This window comes from Zonotrichia albicollis, chromosome 15 (assembly GCF_047830755.1).
Source record: "Zonotrichia albicollis isolate bZonAlb1 chromosome 15, bZonAlb1.hap1, whole genome shotgun sequence".
In the NCBI taxonomy this organism is placed as follows: domain Eukaryota; kingdom Metazoa; phylum Chordata; class Aves; order Passeriformes; family Passerellidae; genus Zonotrichia; species Zonotrichia albicollis.
Genome location: NC_133833.1, coordinates 7,239,866 through 7,261,094, shown reverse-complemented (window position 1 = coordinate 7,261,094; position 21,229 = coordinate 7,239,866). Strand labels below are relative to the sequence as shown.

The following is a 21,229-nucleotide window of genomic DNA, read 5'->3' as shown; positions in this document are numbered from 1 at the left end:
GTAAAAGGATTACATTTTTTATATGAGATATATAGAACAGTTGGAACTGCAGTGCTTGGCACCTTGCTTCTATACAGTATTGTTTCCTTTATCAGCACTAACATATACAGATTATGTGCTTATTTAGTATGGATTGCTTGCAAGAATACTGTGTTCCACTGCCTCAGTGAATTCATATTTCTTTATTATGGGTACTTTTTATTTCCGCCAGGAGACTATAATACATCATTCAATCTAGTCCCACAGCAGCCCTGGAAGATATTTTGGTATTATTTTTTCCCATTTGAAAATCCCAAAATATAAAGCTTATTTAAGATCATAAAAAAAGCTTTGTGAGAGCTGAGACTCGAAACCAGAGCTCTAAACTCTAAATATTGTTTCTTAACAACAGTTGCATCTGTTCAATGTCAACAGCATTTGTTAGTACCAAAAACCATTTAAGGCACAACACAGATGTCCAGTTGTACTCACACATGTCCAGTTTCATGAGCCACCACAAATGCAGATGAAAACCCATCTTCATGGTTGAGAGTGCAGCTCCGGACAGGATGGCACATCCCAGTGACGGGGGCATAGCCTGTGAGAAGCACCAAGGGTTTCAGAAAAGGAACAAGTACAGAAAAATCAGCGTGGTGGGAAGTTCTAGGGTGAGCTCTTTCCTTTGTTGTGACTCAAGTATAGTTGAAGTGGTCCTCCCAAGACCTCTGCCCCCAAACTTTTAATGATGTGCTCCTTCATCTAGGAAACAGGCGAAACCAGCCTTGAACAAATGAAAACTTCCTGGCTCACCAAGGAAATTCTTGTTACCTCTTGGACTGCCCTACAGTCGCCTTTCCTAAGTGCCTAAGACAACAGAGGCAAAGAGCACCACGTGCTGCTGATGGAGGAGCCCAACACCACCCCTCAGGTAGCAAAGCCCCATCCCTGTGTTGACAGCAGTTCTGGCCAACTCAAAACCAATGGGAAAGTTCTGAGATTTCTCCCATCTGGTGAAAAACCTGATCTCACAGGAGGCAGAGGTCTCAAAAAAGGAAAAAGGGGACAGTACTTGGCCCTGCTGTTCCAAACCTCTCCATAACAACATTTCTTGCAATTTGGCTGTAACACAGCAACAGCTTTGAAACTTTTAAAACACAAAATCTATTATTTAATCTTGGGGCATTTCCAGGACTGTTTACATATGAATCCCATTTTCTTTGCTTCAGTGAGAACACAAAAATGATCCAATAGATAATCAGTAAGAAAGAATCAAATAACAAATAAAGCAGTTACAACTGAGAATGGCCCAGCACAGAGCTCTTGGGGAGAGATAACACTGAGCACAGCTCAGCAAAAGATGTACAGTTAAACTTCACGTGGTTAGCCTGGCTCATTAATAAATGCAAATGCAAACCAAAGCCAGGCACACACCTTGCATGCCTGATGGACCAAAATCCTGCCTGGTGAGGAAGATGGCATGGTCATGGTACTCGGCGTGCCCCGTGTCAGGTTTCTGCTGCAGGTAGGCCCAGCGACACACGTTCTCCAGGCTTTGGGAGGGGTTCCCAATCTCTATCAGACTCATGGACTGCAGTCACAATGGGAAAAAAATTACACCAAGAGTTATTTATTAGAAGTGTAGGCAATTTTTTTCCCAACTTTTTCAGGCACTTGACTAAGCATCCCATTTCCATTACAAGTTTGTTCTTAATTAAGAGATACTTACACTTCAGAAACAAATTTTACTGGATCAAGAAAGCAAGAAAATAGCTAAAGTTCATGGTTAGACTGTGAACTCTGCATTTATGAGATCTCAGATGAAACAAAATTTTTAAAATAGACAAGAAATAAAAAGATGGGTATTTTAATGACAAAACTGATACTGGGTTGGGCACTCTTATTATTTCTATGCAACCCTGGCATCAGTTTACATCTCTTTATCATCTCTTTATCATCACTTCCAGACTGGATATACAGTTCCTGATGGAGCCCACGTCCCTTTTGGAACCACAACAGACTCAACCAGGAGAGACTGACCCAGTGTGGGGATGATCAATGCCTAATGGCCAAGAAAAGCCTATCGCAACAACTGCAGACAGCCAGCACCGTGTCCTGTTTATCACTGCTTTTGTCATGAAATGGAGATGTTTAGGCTGTCCTGGCAGACCTTGGCACATTCTTGGATGCTCTGTTGGTGTAAAACCAAGTCCACTTTTTCAGCTGTACTTGAACCATTACTTCCAGAAATGGACATTCTCAGTGATTGTCTTTTAAATTGCATTTTCTTTATCCCATTACTCATCTGAAGATCGTTCAGAAGGTAGAACACAACTTCCCACTGAGGGATGCCATTCTCCATGTAAACCACAGGTTACATGGGTGGTGCACTGACACAGCATGGCTGGTTCCAGTGAGCTGAAGTGTTAGGTGAGGTGCAAAGAACAGTTCTCTTGAGCAAGGAAGAGAAAGGTATTTTAAAATCCAACTATTACATTTGCCTCTTCTTTTTTTTTCTGGTTTTTTTTTTTTTTTTAGTAGTACTTTCTTAGGAGCTCTCAGCTAATTTTGCTTGATACTGCGCCCTGCTAAGACTTTGTAAAGCTTATTGTATGTGGGATACTCCAGAATGTATGACTAACTGACCTGTCCCAGGACTTCCAAGATTTGTAAGAACTACAGATGTGAACCCTGGCTTTTCATTTGCAAAAATTATATTACCATGACAACACTGTAATCATAACAAAACCCATTACAGTTTAGATGCTATACTGTACTGCAAGCATTTGTCATTCCAAAATACTTAATGTAGAGCAAAACTTAGCCTATGCCAAAAATAAGAGAGAAGTAATACAATTCATGTTTAAATACAGATGTATTTGACGTGTCCTCTAATTGAATGCATGATGGAGTACATAGAGTATTGACTACATGAAAAAGAAAACCCTCAAAGGGTTGTGGAGGAACAACTGGAATTGATAAAAGAAGTGTCTGCCAAACTGAGGTCTGATTTTGGCTAAACTAAGATATTACAATTCTGCAAATGTTCAGAAAAACAAATTTATAAACCAAATAGAGCACAGTTTGGACTCTGATACCACTGTGGAATGAAAAAGTTGTAATATAATCCTGTATTGGATCATACTGCTTCCAGCCATAATTCCCTTGGAAATTGAACTAATAACTGTATTTAAAATGGTGGGACAGTTGTGGTGCCTTTATTGAATCTTTGTATATTTATAAGAACATACTTAAACAAACTTTGAGTTACTAATACAGGGCAAAATCCTGGCTCTCCAAGAAAAATCCTAGTCCGTTAAAAGGGTTTGACTGTTGCTGAGGTCTTTAATAACATCCATCAGTGGTAAAACAAAAACAAACAAGCAAACAAACACAAAACTTATCTATATCACCTTCACTCTTATTTCTCTAAAACTGCGCAAAAAAGATCAATTCCTTCAAGGAGCTCAATAAAAGTATCTGACTGCAAGACTCAAAAGCAAAGAATGCCGCAAAATGAAGTTGAGAAACCTCTAGTTTTCTAATATTTTCTGATGTTTGCTAATACTTCCTTATTTCATAATGACCTCCTTGTGTACATTCTATCAAATGAAAAATTGCATTATTTAAGACACAATGATCAGAAAACAATGAAAACACACACCCTATCAACATATGCTTTGTTTAAGGGTATCCAATTATTTGCAAAGAAGTCTTGAATTTGCATGATCAGCAAAAAAGCACAGAAAATAAAATGTCAATTATTTCCTAATAACCACTGCTTTATAGCTGCCCTCTGTCATCTCTTCCCTGCCTGCTAAACCAAGCCCTTGTTGGTGTTTATCACAAAAGCAAAATGTTTGTCTCTGAATGAACCAAGGGAGCAGGTTTCAGCGCTGCTCTGATTAACATCGAGGCTGCCAGGGGCCAGAGCAGTCTGGCACAGCAGAGCAGCAGCTCCCGTGGCTCAGGCCCTGCCCTGGCATTGCCATGAGTCAACAACTCCTTCACTGGATTCTGAGTCCATTCCAGGAGCAAAACCACAGGCTCAGTCCAAGAGAACCTCAATGCTTACTTATCAAAACACTGATTTTAGAGTTTGTCTTCAAGCAAATGAAGTTGGACCAAGTGGATAACATGGAGCATGGTGGGGTTTTTGCATCCAACACAATAGGGAGAAAGAAAAAAAAACCCTTTCACATAAAAGGGGAAACTGAGAACACACAAGTCCTAGAAAACATGTTTTAGCTGACCCAACTTTTTGCCAACGACACAACTTTATCATAAAACTGAGCCTTACTGCTCTTTAAGCTGGGAAACAGGGCATCCAGAAGGAAGCCAATTATTTTGAGTGTCCTTGTGCTATGAATGTAGCAAGTCTAGGTCCTGTAAGTGAGGAGGACTTCAAAGAGTGAGAGGAAAAACTCAGTCTGTCTGCTGAGTACTCCAAGTCCCCTGAGCACTCAAGTCATCTGGTCACTAATCCCTTGTCTTTCCCCACTGTAATGGAGCAGCCTGAAAAGAGAAACCCACTTGATTCCTAGCAAATTTTCACCTGAACATCCACTTTCTGCAATTTGCCAAAGACTTTCAGATCAGAAAGGCTCCATCAGTGCTAACAGCAAATATTGCATGTCTGGGGAACCATCAGGGAGTCAAGCTCACTGTGCTGTGCAACTGCACTGGCTGAGACTGAAGAACCACGAACACCATGGTCCTCTCCTGACAGCAGGCAATGCCATGGCCAGGGAAGGGAAGAACCTCCAATGCTCCAGTGGTCTTTGGGTCAGAGACTTCTAAGCCAGGCATGCCTTTGTATAGAATTTTATCCACTTTTCCAGCTGCCTTGTCTTTACAGATAGATGCTGCTGTCCTGAAGAAAGGAGTCTGGGAGATTGTGGGACCAGGCAGAGCTTGTTAGTAGACAGGGCAGATGTCATATGTTTTAGAAGGATGTTGTCCAAAAATTACTCTTGTAGAGATATCAGATAACACTTAATAATATTTTCTTTTGGAAACCAATGTGGGCTTTCATCAGAGCCCAGATATTTTATTAAGTGAACAAAGCAAATAAGGAAGAGGAAAAGAGATGAGCTGTGTGCTGTAATAAGGGCTGAAAGGTAAAATCCCTCTTGTCACACAGCAAACAGGGGAAACTGGGGGCCAGCAGGCTGCACATGGAGAAGAGGTGTAGGTGTTACTCTTGGCCAGCAAAGGGCTCACACTGCCAGCAACCCACAGGTCCTGCAGCTGGCTGGGAGCTCTGACCTGGCTGGGAAGGACCTCTTTCCAAGCAGGACAGCAGGCCTGTGGAGAGCATTACTCAGCTGATCAGCAGGAAAACTGCCAGTGGAAAGAGAAACTTTCCTTCTCACAGCAAGAAAAGCAAAAATATCTATGAACTGCTGATGGAAACAGATGGAGATGTTGGCCAAGAAGTGGAAAGGGCTCAGCTGGGAAAACATCCCCCAGGCGAGGAGATACCACAGAGGGTGACGAGGACATTCTGCCCTACAGAACTAGCTGAGGCCTTTTCTCTGGGAAACTGAACATCTACCTATGCTGCACATTTCCCTTCCTTTTTTTGATTCTGCCTTCATTTCTTCTTCACTCTCTTCCTTCTTAGATGGAAGCAACAACAACCAAAAACAATACCAAAAAAAAAAGAAAAAAAAAAAGAAGAAGACAACTGAGTTGCAATTACCGTTACCATTCATACAAAGAGGCAAAGCAGGGCAGTAAGAAGTGGTTGAAAGCCAGAGAGGTCTCCGAACCTTCTTATCCTTTGGGATGTTATCAGTTCTCTCATATGAACACACTGAAGAACAAGTCATTCATGAAGCTGTGGAAAGTCCTTAAAATACTTGTGGAGATTGGAGATTGTGAGGAAAGGAAGAAATAAGTATTTCTTTTTTCTTTAACAATGTCAAAGTTATCTTAGAAGAAAGCTGCAAAATTAGTCTACATTCTACCCAAGCCATTCAAGAATGTTCAAGCTGCCAGCCCATGGGAATGACACACTGGAGTCACACACAGAATGGCAGCTCCCCTTAAACAAATATTTCATTTAACTGATATTTGGCAGCACTGGGTACAACTTTGCAAAAGTGATGATGAGCAGGTACCTGGTAATAAGAATATAAGAAATTTAGGCTGGTCAGAAGCTTGGGACCTTTCCTAACTCATCCATTAGGTGGTGCTCCAAGAGAACCAACGGAGAAGGCTTTGCAGCTCTTCAGTAGCTCCAGGAGGAGCAGAAATATTCTTAACATGACAGGCTTCAAACTATAGCAGGAAAAGTTGGACCACAGCAGTGCACACGTTCAGGAAACAATTTAACATATGACTTTCCCTTCCTGAATGTGTAAAATCTCTGCAAAACACACTGTTTACATTGCTTCTACTTGGCATTTCTATTGCTCATTGGATATTGGATTATAACTCCTATATTCTTCTTTCATCCTGAACAAGGCAAGCAAAAGATAAATAAATACAATTATTGAATGTCCATGGTAACCAAACTAACAAAAATAGCTTATTCAGCAAACTGTCATTTCTCATTCAAGGGATTTGTAAAGCTTTCTTATGGCAGCAGTTTGTAAACATTTTTCAGTATCTTATTCTGTATAAATGTAAGCAGATCAGGAGTACAAAGTACTGTTTATGCTATCAGCCAGCTCCACATTCTTCAAGGTCCCAACAAAACACACTAGGAAATTGTTTTATAATCTCTAAGTCTAATATAGAAATAAGGGAATTCAACAATTCACTCAGATAAAATACAGGATGGCAATATCTCTTCTCTTTATCCTCATATGAAACATATGAAAACAGTGCAAAAATATGACCAGCTGCCAAAATGCTACATCATATGTAGGTCCTGGCCTTGCAACTCAGCCTGTGCAGAACTGGTTACTGGACATGGCCAAATGCTGGGGTCAACAACTCCATCTTCAGACACATCTGTAAGGTCAGGGCTTGATTCCTGCTGATTCTTTCAGGTCTTCTGCATCTACCAATGTCAGTGGAAAAAAAAGATACTCAACTCACATTCATGAGCTAGTACAAGGAGAGGCTGGACGAGGCTCAGGAAGATTTCAATAGATTTAAAAACCTATTGGGCAGGGAATAAAGATGACTGAGACAGTCTGGACAGTGGGACCCAGAGAAAGGAGAAGAGGCAATAGGCAAGAAAAAAAGCATTTAGGAGTGTTACTGTATTTTACCATAAGAGTGGCCAAACATTGGGAAGGGTTGTCCAGAGAGGTTATTGAGTCTCTGGAAATATTCAAAACCAAGCTGGACAAAATCCTGAACAACCTGCTCCAGGTGACCTTGCTCTGAGCAGGGGAGCTGGACTAGATGAGGTTCATTCCAAGCACAGCTGCTCATGGCCCTAATGTGCAGCTAAAACCTCCTTGCATTGCCAGGCACAGGTGCTCTCAGCCAGAGCCTTTGCACTTTAGTGGGAGAGGTGGAGGTGCTCATCCCTTTCCCTCCAGGGAAACATCAGGGTCAACAGCAAAATAGTAAAGTCAAACACCAGATTTAAGGAATAAACCTGATTTGTGCTTCCAAGGCTGCCTTATAGGAAACAGAGATCAAGAAGAACCTGACTCAGACTGAACCAGCACTTCCATCCTGGCTGAACCAAGAACATCTCCCCTGCTTGTATCAAGCTTAGACATGAAAAGGTCAGATGGCAGAGATAAAGAGAGCATCATTGTATGAAAATATCAAAGGTAAAGCCCTGTCCCCAGTGTAGGCAGCAGGAGCTCTGCTAATGTCTCAGATATACAAAATTGAAAATTCCTTCTCAGTTGAACAGTCCTCAGTTGGACATTAGCTCTGCTAATGTCTCAGATATACAAAATTGAAAATTCCTTCTCAGTTGGACAGTCCTGTCCTATGAGGTTGCAGGCATCCATCCCATAGCACCTTCTTCTTCAACTGCTACCTCAAAGGGTTTTCTTCCCTCCTCGCAGCTATTTGAGAGGCTCTCTGCAGTGGCAGTCAGGTTCCTCTTTCACTCTGACCAAGCTAACACATGGTCAGAGTCCAGCCACTTGTTTTGATGCCAGCACTGGTTTACAGCTTATGTGGCTTTTCTCTCCCTCCTGGTTGCATTTCCAGATGCCACGGAGCACAGCCAGCATCCCTCAGCCCATTCCACCCTGCTCCAGGCTGAATACATTCAGGCTGTGCATGGTGCCAGAGGAGAGCTCAGGGTGTCCTGCGCTGCCACACTCACATTTCCCAAGAAATAACCCTCACAAATCCTCAGGGGGCTGCATTTATTGAAAACCTGCAGTCCCTGCAAAATTCTTTCCAAGTGTTTTTTCATTAATCACTGAATTAATTACATCCATCCCAGCTAACCTGTGCTTTCCTCTGTGCTGTGCAGGGGCAGCTCATCTGCACACAGAGTCACCATTGTCAGTGGACAGAGCGTGGGGCTGCAGCCAGGAATTTATGAGGTCTTATCCCCAGCCTGCCAGTGGCCTTCCGTGTGGCCTTGGAAAATAACACTTAACATCTTTGTTTTTTTAGCTGTAAAATGGGAATAATAATCTTTATTCATTCACCTCAAAGAGGCGATGAGAGGATTTTATGCAGTGCTCAGTGTTTAAATGTTTCCAAACAAATTTTAGAATAACCAGTCAGGGCTTTTAAATGCATGCTCAGCTCATCTCTTGCAACCTCCTCTGCACTTGGTGCTCGTGGTTGCTTTGCTTATTTCCCTGAGTATTCTAGAGCTAGCTGTATTATAGAGCTGTTACAACCAAAATAGGTCTAAGTGGAATAATTTGCACAAACATTGAATTATATTAATCTCAAATATACCCGCAGTTGCCAAAATTTGGAACCAATCTTCCTACTACTGAAGTCAAAAAGGCAGAAATGAGCCAGCTCATTTTTTTCCCATTTGAAGAGAAATGCACTGCATGAACCCTGTTTACTTACTTGCAGTATCCCATCCCATCAAAAAAGCCAGTGACTTTGGAAGTCAATGTCAAGAAAACGCAGAGAAATGCATTGTGGCTTCTGAAGCCAACACAGATATGGAGCAGCCTTTGCAGAACATATTTTTCTATCTTAATGATGGAATTGATAAATGAGTGGGCAGCAGCAAGGCACAGCTGAAGCCTTCACATCAGTCTGTGGTACATCATTTGCAGGAAGTACTAAGAGAAAAGTGGGGAGTCAGGGAAGGGCTGGCAGCTCCTGCAAAGTCCTGCAAATCTACCCCAGCCCCAGCCCAGCCACACTCTGCCTGCTCCCCAAACACCACCCAGCCAGAGCCCAAGCCTGGTGCCCTTGGCAGGGCTCAGCCTGCCTCCCCCTCAAAGTCCTGAGGTGATAACTCACACAAAGTGCTAATTCAGTAAAACCATGTCAGATCTTTTCAATTCATCCCCGAAGTAATTTCAGCATGTGATCGCCAAGGAATATGTTCCATTTTTCCATCTTACACATATTAATGCTGTTCCTGAAATTACTGAAACTTCTGCATGTACACTTGCCTGTGTTTGAGAATATTAAAATATAAGTACATTTGAAAGAGTGGAGTACCTTCAAGCAAGAACCAGTGAAAGGTTGGTTGCTATGCAACTCAAGTATTGTCCATATTATTCTTATCAACAGATGACATATTGTATAAAATAATATAATCATCTGAAAAACCCACAATCCAGTAGAAGGCTGCTCAGGGGTGGAGAATTGGCAATAGCTGAGAGTGCTGTCATAAACCTGACGTTGATGGTACATACTTCATCAATTACAGAACCATAATGTAATTATTATGATTATTTAAATGGCACCCTTGATAATATATATAAATTGCCTGCAGTGAAGCAAATGAATCTGAAGATATTAGCTCCATGCTTTCAAAAGAAATGCTTACTCAAACAAGACTGGGATAACATTTTCATGTTGTGAAGCCAACCACGCTGCTTCATTCATGCACTGCCTTAACTTCTACAAGTACCCCACTAAACACTATGTGTTTTGAATATATATTTTCCTAAAAATTGTTAGTGCTCATGTGTGGGACAGTAAAATATTCAAGGCTTTTTTCTAATCCCTCAGAACAGGTTCAGAAAATAAGAACTATACACTTCTCTATGCTTTTCCACTGCTAAATTATCCCAAAACTTTAAAGAAAAATCTCCTCACCTTCTACTCCCTGGTACTGGGAGTCCTCTTATCAGGAACTTTAAAAACATGAACAGAAAAGGATGTATTCTTATACAGCCATGGCATGCAGGTTCTCACATCTTAAAGTAGAGGAGTTTTGGAATTATATCTTTTATATATACTTTTTACTATTTTTAGAAATCTATAGATTGTCTTTCATGTAAACAAGAATCAGATATGGAAATGCAAGAAAAATTATCTTTGGGACAAGTTTGTGATAGCAGAATTATTCCACTGAAACCAACAGGATAACTCAGAAGGTAAAGCCTTGTCCACTGCAGATTGTGGATGTAGAATTCAGAAGCAGAATATCCACAAGAAGATTACACAGACCTGCAAATGCTACTTCTGTGATGTGGCCAAAGACCTGCCAAAAAATGCTGGATTCTGTCCTCCACCCCAACTCTCCTCTCTAAAGAATATGAAACTGGTAACTTTCAAATTATAAATGGACAAATCTTTGCTCTTCACAAGAAAACAAAGATCCTTAAGATGGAATGATGACTGCTGTAGCCACTGTCTGCCATCTGGAAAATGGCAGAAATAGCCAGAGCTCACACTGAGGTAGATCTATAGGGCTAAAGATGAATAATAATAAACACATAACAATTATGAAATACCTATGTACTAAGGACTGCAAAGAAGTGACTAGCCCAGGCACTAATTCTGCTGGCTTCCACCACTATTGCAACATCAGATTCATAAGTCAATTTGCAATCAATTTTTGCCACTATAGCAATGACAAGGATATATCAACCATTTTGTAATTCAATGTTAACTACACACTCCATGAAGTTTCAATCACAAAATGGCAAATATGACCTTTTTTTACAATTACCTTAGGACATACATCTGATAAAGCTTATTCAAAGTGCATAACTACATCATTACCATCACTGCAGGAAAAGCAGAGATAGATTGGTGTGTTTAGTTCTCAGATGGGGAAGCTCCAACAGAAAAATTTAACCTGTATCCAGGTAATCAGTCTCCTGCAGAGGCCAGACTAAACCTGAGAGCTCCCTCATTTGCACCAGGGAGGGAAATTCTGAGCTGGTATTGAGCAGGACAAGCTGGTGAATGCAGGGAAGTTTCACCATCTGCTCTGGCTCTTTGCTGACAGCATTCCAGCAACTTCCATGAACAGACATGGAGTCATCCAGAATCCAGGGTTCCTACATGAACATGGAAATCCCAGCAACTCCAGTCACAGGAAGGTGTATTGGATGTTAACACTCTGCTCTGAGCAGCTGGGCCTGATGCTGCATTTGAGGCACTAAAATCACATGTCCTTAACCAAAGCAGTTATCAACATACTTGAAACGTCCTGTTCTTGTTCCCATGGAATCTGATGTTGACTTGGCAGTAACAGGACACAGGTACTGAACAGATCAATACTATTGAAACCCATTTAACATTTTGTTCCTTTTTACCCAGGTTTTGTCTGTGGACCATCCCCTTCCACAGAAAATGAGAGAAAGAACACTTGATATTTTTAATTACAGATTTGATCTGCAGAGCTCTCTTCTTCTGGCCCCTATTCCACAGAACACCCATTTTACTTTAAGCACATGTGTAGTTCCCCTGATAATAAGCACAAGTATAAATGAGTTCTTAGAAAGCAGCCATAGCCCTCAGCATCTTGCAGAGCTGACCTTGTGTTTACTGTTACTTACATACACTTGAACCAGAACACAATTGTGTTTTCTGTAGGAACTAAAATGTTCTCTATGTTTCATGGACTATTCCAAACAAATGTGAAAAGACAGACTGCCAGAGCTAAGCAGTAACATCAAGTGACACAGGGAAAACCCAGAAGAAATTGAAATTATTTGAAATGTAAAGTTTAAATGATAAACAGATATATATAAACATGAAAGTTCTTTATATTCACGAACTAGTAAGGATAATATATATGGATTAAAATACAAAACAAATACATGTCCCCAGTAACTGCACTGTTCATAAAAGAAAGAAGTCTAGAGATATTGATATCCTCCATTTAAATTAACCTTTCCTTACCTTGCCGTAGCTCAGCAGGATTATCCTCACCAAGACAACGTTAATGTGAGCACCCAGGGACTCATCATGATAAATTTCATTAACCTGCAAAAGAGTTCAGTGCTTTAACAATGGTAACTATGAAGGCAGTGATACAGCCAGTACCTTTTATGCTCTGTCATTAGGCCAGACACCACTTTGTGATCATATTTAAAACATGAAAAACTCCACTAATGAGAGAGGGAATGGGGTTTTTCCAAACTCTGCTGTAATCTCCCAACAGGCCATAATTTAGGGAATAATTTAAAATAGAGAACAATAGATTTATAGATATATAGATATACATATAGATATATATATAGAGAGAGACACTTCAGATTACCAGGTGTATAAGTGCCACTCTAATTGCACTTGGAGATATCTTGGTGCACCCACACCATGCAGCTGAGCTGACCCATGTGTACCCACTGGAGCCTGGAGCATGGCAAAATCTCAAATATCCAGGCAAAATCCCAAATATCTCTCTGCTGAGCAGGAACGTGCATAGGGAAGGGGATGAGTGAGCAGAGAGACAGGACCTCTCTCCCAAGAGCCATTCACTGGATCAGTTCAGCTGCACCCTGTAACTCTTCCATCTGGGACCCATCATATCACACTCTGCCAAGAGGATGTGCCTCCCCCAAAAAGCTGGTCAGGCACATGAGCTGGCTTTATTGTGTGTCAAAACTCATCAGTGTTAAACTTTGCAAGTAGAACAAAAGCTACAAAATGCCAGCAAGTTAAAATTGTCTTCTTTCTTTGTATACCAGAGCTACACAGCTGAACATGCACATGGGGAAATCACCCCAGGAACGATGAAAAGAAAACTGTAAATATTTAGAGTAGAGAATGCAATGTGGATGAATAACAATTACTTAGGAAACACTGCTACAGGCAAGCTGGGCAAATATTAACTGTTAACGAGGCTGATTTAAGTATTCAGTGATGAAGACTGCATGAGACTTGGCCAAATGGCAGGGGTTTAGCTTTACAAATTAGAAGAGGCAGATGAGATCCCTGCAAGGCAAGTTCCTTCCCTAAAACCTCCTTCCCTTGGTAAAGGTTGCACCAAACTGAACTGTTTTGCTGGATGTACCTAGATTTCATTTATTCCTGCAAACTAGATTCATTACTTCAAGCTAATAAATAACTTTCAGGGAACTTTTCATTTGAAACATGGTAAATAATGTCCTACTACTTCAATCAGCCCCAGTTTTAATGGCCCATATTTTATCTCTTCAAAAACCATTAAAATTAAATACATCAGTGTAGGTTTTGCTAAGCAATCCCCGCTGACATTTTAAAGTGAATTTTAATTCGTTTCATCAGTATTTTTTGACAGAAGAGCCTTATTTTATGCCTGGTAGATATCCAAGTTTTCAACAGTCCTGAGTGTCCTGCTGAACCACAGCTCCAGGAGGAGGCCCACACCCTCCAGGGCACCTGGGGAACATTCTGGGGCATGCCTGGGATGCAGGTTGATGAGCAAGCAGATCCTTGGATTAAAATGGTGGATGAGGAGCCCACGGCTATGAGTGGCCTCAGGGGCTTCTGTTTTCCTTGCAGGGTAGAAGGAGCTGATTATGCTCAAATCTGCTTTGTGAACAACCCCTCTAGAAATCAGATCATCTCTTTGCATGTTTAAATAAGACTTTAGAAGACTAACTTTATATTCTAAAATTTTTAAAACGCTCTTAATTTTACTTTGAGGACCATTGCTCAACACAAACTATAAAGAGGTAAGACATAAACACATTTTGCTTTACAAAAATTCTTTCACCCAGGAAAAAGACCCTTGAATGCTGTCAAGGGAGACAGGGATATTAATTTGCCTCCCTCTTTGTGTGGTGAGAAGAGAGTACTCACATCAAGGATATGAGGTTGAAATAAGCTGCAAATTACCTGTACATGAAATGAGTATTAAACAAAAAACTGCTGTGCATAGAGGACAGTAAACACAGCATGTAAATAAGTATTTAATTAGTTCATAAAGCATAATCCAAATTGGTGCACACCACTCTCTCATTAACATCCAGAATTTAACCTAAGCCTCTTTTAACAATCGTTGAGTAACCGAACAACTGTATCGCTGTTGTGTGCCAAAGGGAAACTTGGCTTGAAAACATTGATGGAACAGAATTAAAACACTGTTTGACTATTCATGCAAATGACATCTAACAAACAAACTGTGAATGAGCAGAAAAGCACAAGCACTGTAAAAAGCAGCTTGGTTCTCTTGGGATCCTGGATTTTCTGCGAGACAGCAGGCCAATTCAAAGCTCTGGCCTTGGTTTCATTAATAAGGATGAGTCCAAGCCCTCTTCACCCAGCATCTTCCTCTGACCTAAACTGTGGTTTGCTAGGAGTGTCTCACTGCACATGAATAATATGCTGAAATAGATGCTTTTCCTTCTTTTCAGCACAGCCTAAATCACACCTATTTGTTGCAGGAATCTGTTAGAGATACAAAATCCAAATGAATGTTGTGCCCTCAGAGGTTCATGAAAATGCACACACTGAAAGGCCCAACACAATCCCTAGCTCAGATTCCCCACATTTCCACCTCTTATTTCAACAGGAAAGCAGAGTCAAGCTAATGCAGCTCAATGCATAGGGCAGAAGATGACCAACCAGCCTGTGCAATCAGAAAGCTCCAGGCTTGAGAGCAACTCACAACTTTGAAATTTAGTGTTTGATAGCACAGACAGCCAGACATGTTCACATGTCTGTGCAATAAATACACACATCTCTGGAAAAGACTGCAAGTACTTTCCCAGCCCTGCATCTTCATGTACTTCAGCAGGACATCCTGGTTCATATCAACAGAAGAAAAGCCAGAGTCAATCTCCTGTTGTTCTTAGATCAGTAAGTCTAAAATTAAATTGCTGCATAGGAGGAAAAAAGTACACAGAGACCATCCCATAATCACAGCTCCTGTACTGAAGGCAGTGAATGAATTAAATCTTATTAAATGTCCTACAGTGATTCAGCATTTATAGAGGGTGATGAAGAAGGCTGGGTAAATCTCAAAGAATTCAAAGCACAGTGAAATACTGTAAAGAGACTTTTATCAAGCTGTTGTAGTTCACTAACTATTTTGGGATATCTTTGGTTTCTTTTTCTGGGATATTTCAAAGGAAAACACACATTTCTATTTAAAGCTTCTGTGTAGAAATCAGGCTAGCACAGATTGGTGCTACATAAGAAAAACAAAGACTTTATTTACTTTTTTTTTTCATCTGTCCCTCTCTGCTAATTTTATAATTCTCCTGCCTTGAGGAAGTTTCAAGTCAGCACAGTAAGCACATAGAATACATCAAAAAGTTAAAGGCAAGCCAAGCACCAGTGAGGTGCCTCATGCTTTGTAAAAGAAGCACTGGAAAGTTTTGATTACTGAGCAAAGCACTGCCTGATCCTAAAAGGGAATTTTGAAAGCTCCTGTAACACAAATAGTAATCAACAGCCTGCAGTTCTGCTCGTCTTGGTGCAGAGCAGGTTACCTGCTGGTAGAGCTGGCAGGACTTTTAGGCAAAGTCAGGTGGTTCCCTGGATCCCTAATTAAACCAATGCACCATAGGAGAATATGTGTATATCTGTGTATTTTGGCAAATCATCAGCAAACTCATTCATGCACTTAGAAGGAGTCCCAGCCTTGCAGAGTTTGTTAGTATCTGCTCTGCAAAAGGCAGATCATTTCATCAGAACACAACTCCTGAACCATAAAGCATCAGGTCCTTCCTGAGGCAGCTCCACGGGTTGCTCCTCACGCCTGGGTGAGCGCTGCTGCCCCAGGCTCCTGAGCACACACCCCTGCTGGACATTTCACAGCTTCCACCTCGGGCACCATCAGTGTCAAACAGCTCTGACCCAGCACCAGGGGCCATCAGAGGGCACATCTGACCCTTTGCAGAGGGCACAAACCAAGAGTCATCTGGTTTTGCAGCCACCACAGTTTGCTGATCCATCCAAGCTGATTAGCCTGCTCTTTGATCACCCAGCATCCTTACACAACCACTGCTGCAGAAACTACTGATGGCTACGTGCTCCCAGGCAGAGCTGGGACCATGTGTGGATCTCTGCCAGAGCAATCCTGGAGAAGCTGGAGAGCATCAGCTCCTTCCCTGTGGGATGGCAGAGCTGCTGGCAAGCCATTGTCAGAGCCCAGCCCGAGATGCAGCTCATTCATCAGCTCATAATTATCTGCAGCAAAGCCTTGGTGCCTGGTGGGCATCCAGTGATTGTCTATTTCTGTAAGAAATGTCTGGTTTGAATTACAGGATAGGAACCAGAAATGTCATGGTGGATACTGAGCACAAACTTCTGTAATCTGACCCTCCCAAAAGCGTTTCCCTCTCACTTTATTTTTCTGTGGTCCCGCTTCAAACACCACTGTGCTCTTCGATTTTCATCACCTTTTTTATGCTTTTGAAGATCCCAAATGAGCATTTCTGACATTCCCAAAGCTTTATCTTAATCCCACAGGAATAACGTTACATCAATTCCTCTGGTGGATGTACTATGGTCCCACAGAAAGTCATACAGCAAATCACCCTTTCTAGTCCTTACAAGGCATTTCCTCATTTCCTCAGAGAGGAACCCTCTTTTTTTCCTGAAATCTTTATTGAGCATCACAAGGAAAAAAGAAGAATGAAAGCTCACAAGACATGTGAAACTTAAAGGTCAAACTGTGATCCCACATTTGGAAAACATCTATCATTCTGCTCAAAACCACATACACTGGGCAGTTTTAGAAGAGCTTGGCAATGTACATTTTGAACCAGAGATAGGAATCTCACTTTTTCTATACAAATATGAGTCTGAGTCCTGATTTACCTTCTCTGGTGTCAGAGTCAGTAGGTGTTACCAAGTCCAAGTTAGCTGCTTCTGATCAAAATGAAAAACATTCCCCAGCAGATGTGTTGGCAAGGCACTAGGTAGCTTCGTGTTACCGGCCTCTATCTCATCTTCGACTGTAACATTGGCTTTAGAAAGGTCATAGACTTTGTTTTCTGACTTCATGACTAATTTATTTTTCTTAGTTCCTCCCGCAGGCTCTTGGAACTTCTCATTCCTGCTCATAAACCACTGCTGTGAGAAGTTTCTCTAAACACTGTAAATTACCTTTGCGCCAACAGACTCAGTATTTTTCTGAATTACTGTCTCAAGATCATGCTAATAAAATCAACATCATAAAATAATTAAGCAGACTGATTTATCACTTTACTACAAGGGATAGGGGTGTGGTGTCAAAGTAATAAATATGGTGACCTCTTTAAATCTGAGTGTTTGGTAAAGAAAAGCGCCCAGAATTTGAAAGCTGATCCTAATCATCCACACTCCATCTCACAAAATATACTGCCACAACTCAGAAGTCCCTGGCTGAAACCTTTGTGGCTAAAGCTCATGTTGGTATTTGGAGTAAAGATAAAAATCATCTTTTAACAGTACCTACCCTCTACCTTCAGGATGGTACCAAAACCTGTGTGATAGGGCAGCAAGGCACATTCCAGGTACCAATAATGAGCAATGCTCACCTAATTGACACTGGGAATAAAATCCCTATGAAAATGAGCACAACCTGTAAGAGTTCTGAGAGGATCTTTTCTGCAGGAACCCCTGAATGCTCAAGCACAACTACAGCTTCCACTGTAGGGTGGCAATCAAGATAATGAACAAAAATAACCTCATGTAGGCCTCTTCAGACACTGTTCACACCAGTCACAGCTACTGGTGTATAATGAACAGTCAAAATGTGGAGTTAACTCACATACATAAATTTAAACTTTCAAACAAGCTGTAATTCAGCTACAGACAGCTGAAGTCCCTCAGATGAATAGAGCTGGACTTACATTTGTTATTTGTGAAACTTCTTAGAGTTAGTTCAAATTCAAAGTGCCCATATTCAAATAAACTGATTTTTAATAATGAGCATTGGAGCTTATGAATTATTTAATTTTCAAAAATCCAGTTGAATTCTACATTATTGAACTATCCTTGCTGTCTAAAAGAAATGCTTTTTAGTTTAAAAAGCATGATTCTGAAGACAGGGAGCACCATTATTTCAATGTATTCAATCATCACTTTCTTTTTAGCAGCTAGAATTAGACATGCTTTCAGGTTTTTATCCAACTGTCAGTTAGAAACCGATGGCATTTCTGCCCTTTCCTCTCATTAGGGACTTGCTGTTCTGTACCTGCAAATCTTCATCCCTCATCAGCCAGAGATACGAGAGCAGAAATCTCATCTATAATAGTAGTATCATGTACATCCTATTAAAGAGAACAGATAACACATTCAGCAGCGCCTCAGGGCCACAATTTCAAAGACATGTGTAGTGCTGAAAGATGCAGGTGAAAGACTCCAGGGACTTTCCAAAGCCCCCAGCTGCATAACTCTCATTGATTTCAGTTATTCAAATGAAAAGTTGTTTAATGTATTTGTTCTGGAGTTGAGGTTTCACTTGAAGGCTGGGGGATACATAATCCCATGAGCTAATTTTTAATACTGATTCTCACTGATTTCAAAGGCAGGTAAATGACTAAATACTCAGATAAATCTGGCCCAGAGTGAGGCATAGCTCTTATTTAGAGTCTATCTCCCTTTGAAATAACAGCAATTAGGCACTTAGCTTCTTTGAGGGGATGGGCTTTAGTATCACAAATATTTTGGCCATATATACATTAAATAAGTATATATAAATATTTTAATATCAGCTCTTTTACAGTAAAGGAATGGAAAAGAATTTAAAGACTTTTACTCCTGAAAATAGCTTAATCCTCAAAACTACTTTTAAGAGGGTTATGAAGCAGTGAATTTCAGCACCAGTACTGGGTACCAACAACATCCATTTCAAAATCAATTTACCCTTTAGGTTGAAAAAGCTCTTTAAGATCATGAAGTCCAACCATCAACCCCCGCACTGTCAAGGTCACCACTAAACCACAACCCCAAGTGCCACATGCAAATATCTTCTAATCATCTCCAGGGATGGTGACTCCACCACTTCCCTGGGCAGCCTGTTCCAATGCTTAACAACCATTAAGAGATTTTTCCAAATATTCAATCTAAACATCGCCTGGAGCAACTTGAGGCCTTGTCCAGATCCCACTGCAGAGCCTTCAGCCCTCCAGCAGATCAACACTCCCATCTACCTTGGTGTCATGAACTGAGGATTCACTCAATTCCCTAATCCAGATCACTGCTATTGAGCACTGCTGGACCTGGGGATACCACTTTGGACTGGCCACCAGCTGGATTTGGTTCCATTTACCACCACCCTTTGGATTTGACCACCCAGCCAGATTTTTATGCTCTGATCAGTGCACCCATCCAAGCCATTCAGCTCAATGACATCCATTCTGTGCCCTTCTCCTCCCAGAGCATCCTGCAGTGAAAACCTTTCCTTTCCCAAGCAACAAGGTAATTCTGCAACACCACTTCTAGCCTTGCACTTTTCTAGTATTTCCCAAGCAATTGTACAGGCAGATACAATTACCAGGGGGGTTGAGATGCTTTCTTGCTGAAATTGAATTACCTTCTATGTTCTTGAGTAACTACAGAACTACAAGATTCCACCCAAATATGTCTCCTCTGTGGAAATGCTCCTGCATGCTATAAATACAAAGTTGATTTGTGCAATGTGTGGGCTCACACTTGGAAATGCAGAGGACTGTGCAGGCCAATATCCCTCCCAGGAAAAAGCACAGCATGACGCGCAATGAAAATGGTGCAAGCGAGGGGCAGCGAGGTCTCCAAAGTGAAAACAATGGCATCTTTTCCAAAGGTGACTGAATGTCCCCGTGGTGCTGAGCCCAGAAAAGAGAGGAGGTCAAGAGAAACCAGAGTTTTGTCAGAGGAAATGACTGGAGGATGAAAAAGGGGAGGCATGAGGCCGAGCTCGCTGCAGTGGAACGGCTGGAGCACAGTCAGACGATACGTGGCTGCAGCCCAACGTGTTAAAAATCCTCTGGCATCCATCACCATTTGTTTGGGAGTGACTTCATTTCCAAACTTTGGGATAAATATTAGCACAGCTATTCAAGATAGCCAGGACACCCAGCCCCTGTTTTTTCTCACTTCATGGCTTTTAGGTGTGGACTGTAACACATCACTTGAGCTGCACAAAACAGATTTTACTGAATTTACAGTCATTGCGCTGAGCTTGGAAAAAAAAAATATATTGTTTTGATTGGGTTGGTGGTAGGGTTCCACCCAAGATCCCTGGGAAAAGTTAGTTAAGGACAACTGTTCACGCCATCACACACAAAGAGATCAGGCACAGTGGGAGAAGCAGCCATGCTGGGAGCTGCTTCTGGGAAAGTAATGTCTTGCCCCAGGAGGGACAATCGACCTAAGGTTTATTTCATTTTTGGAACCTCAGAAATTCAACTATTTGATTACCTGTTTTATCTCCAGTAAATATCTTCACTATTATTTAATTTCATTACCATGCATTCTTGATTTTATGCTTACTACCTCGTTACCATACAAAGCTAATTGATTCTATGCCTTGTTAGTACAGGAAGCTAATTGATTACATCCTAAATCCAGCAGGGTACACACAATCTGATTCTTATGAGAGGATCTCCAATTAGATTTAAAAATACAGCTGGAATTGTTTGTCACTCTTTTTCAGTGTGGACCTACACATCTCATCAGAGACACACTGCACACGTGACCCCTAGCAGCCAGGCACCCCAAGGCCTCTTATAGTGGGCTCATTTTCTAAACAAAAACCCCCCAAAATTCAAAGAGGTAGAAGAGAGGGCAATGGAGGAGTCACTGTGAACCTCAGGAAAGGAGAACAAAGCCATGTTCTATACAGAATTACACCTTGCACCCATCCAGCAATGAGGGCAAGAGCTGGAGTTGCCTTGTGGAGAGGAAGGAGAGGTTCTGCATTGTGTTGTCCTTGGCACAATCCGGGTCCCCAGCACCATCTGCAGCAATAAACCCCTCCTGCCTCTCTGTGCTGGAGCTGGAAATGGGGCTGGTTACCATCACCACCCCTCTGCTGAAA

The 21,229-nt window shown here is 41.4% G+C and overlaps 1 protein-coding gene across 1 annotated transcript in view; it reads right to left on the bottom strand.

Moving 5' to 3' along the window:
• The window catches only part of ADAMTS2 (ADAM metallopeptidase with thrombospondin type 1 motif 2), a 170,998-nt gene that overhangs the window by 33,534 nt on the left and 116,235 nt on the right, over positions 1-21,229 (bottom strand). Inside the window, exons 5-7 of the mRNA XM_074552498.1 lie at positions 12,193-12,276; positions 1,411-1,567; positions 472-577 (exon numbers count right to left, since the gene is read on the bottom strand). Coding sequence (XP_074408599.1) covers positions 472-577; positions 1,411-1,567; positions 12,193-12,276 — 347 coding nt within the window. The remainder of the gene's footprint in view (positions 1-471; positions 578-1,410; positions 1,568-12,192; positions 12,277-21,229) is intronic.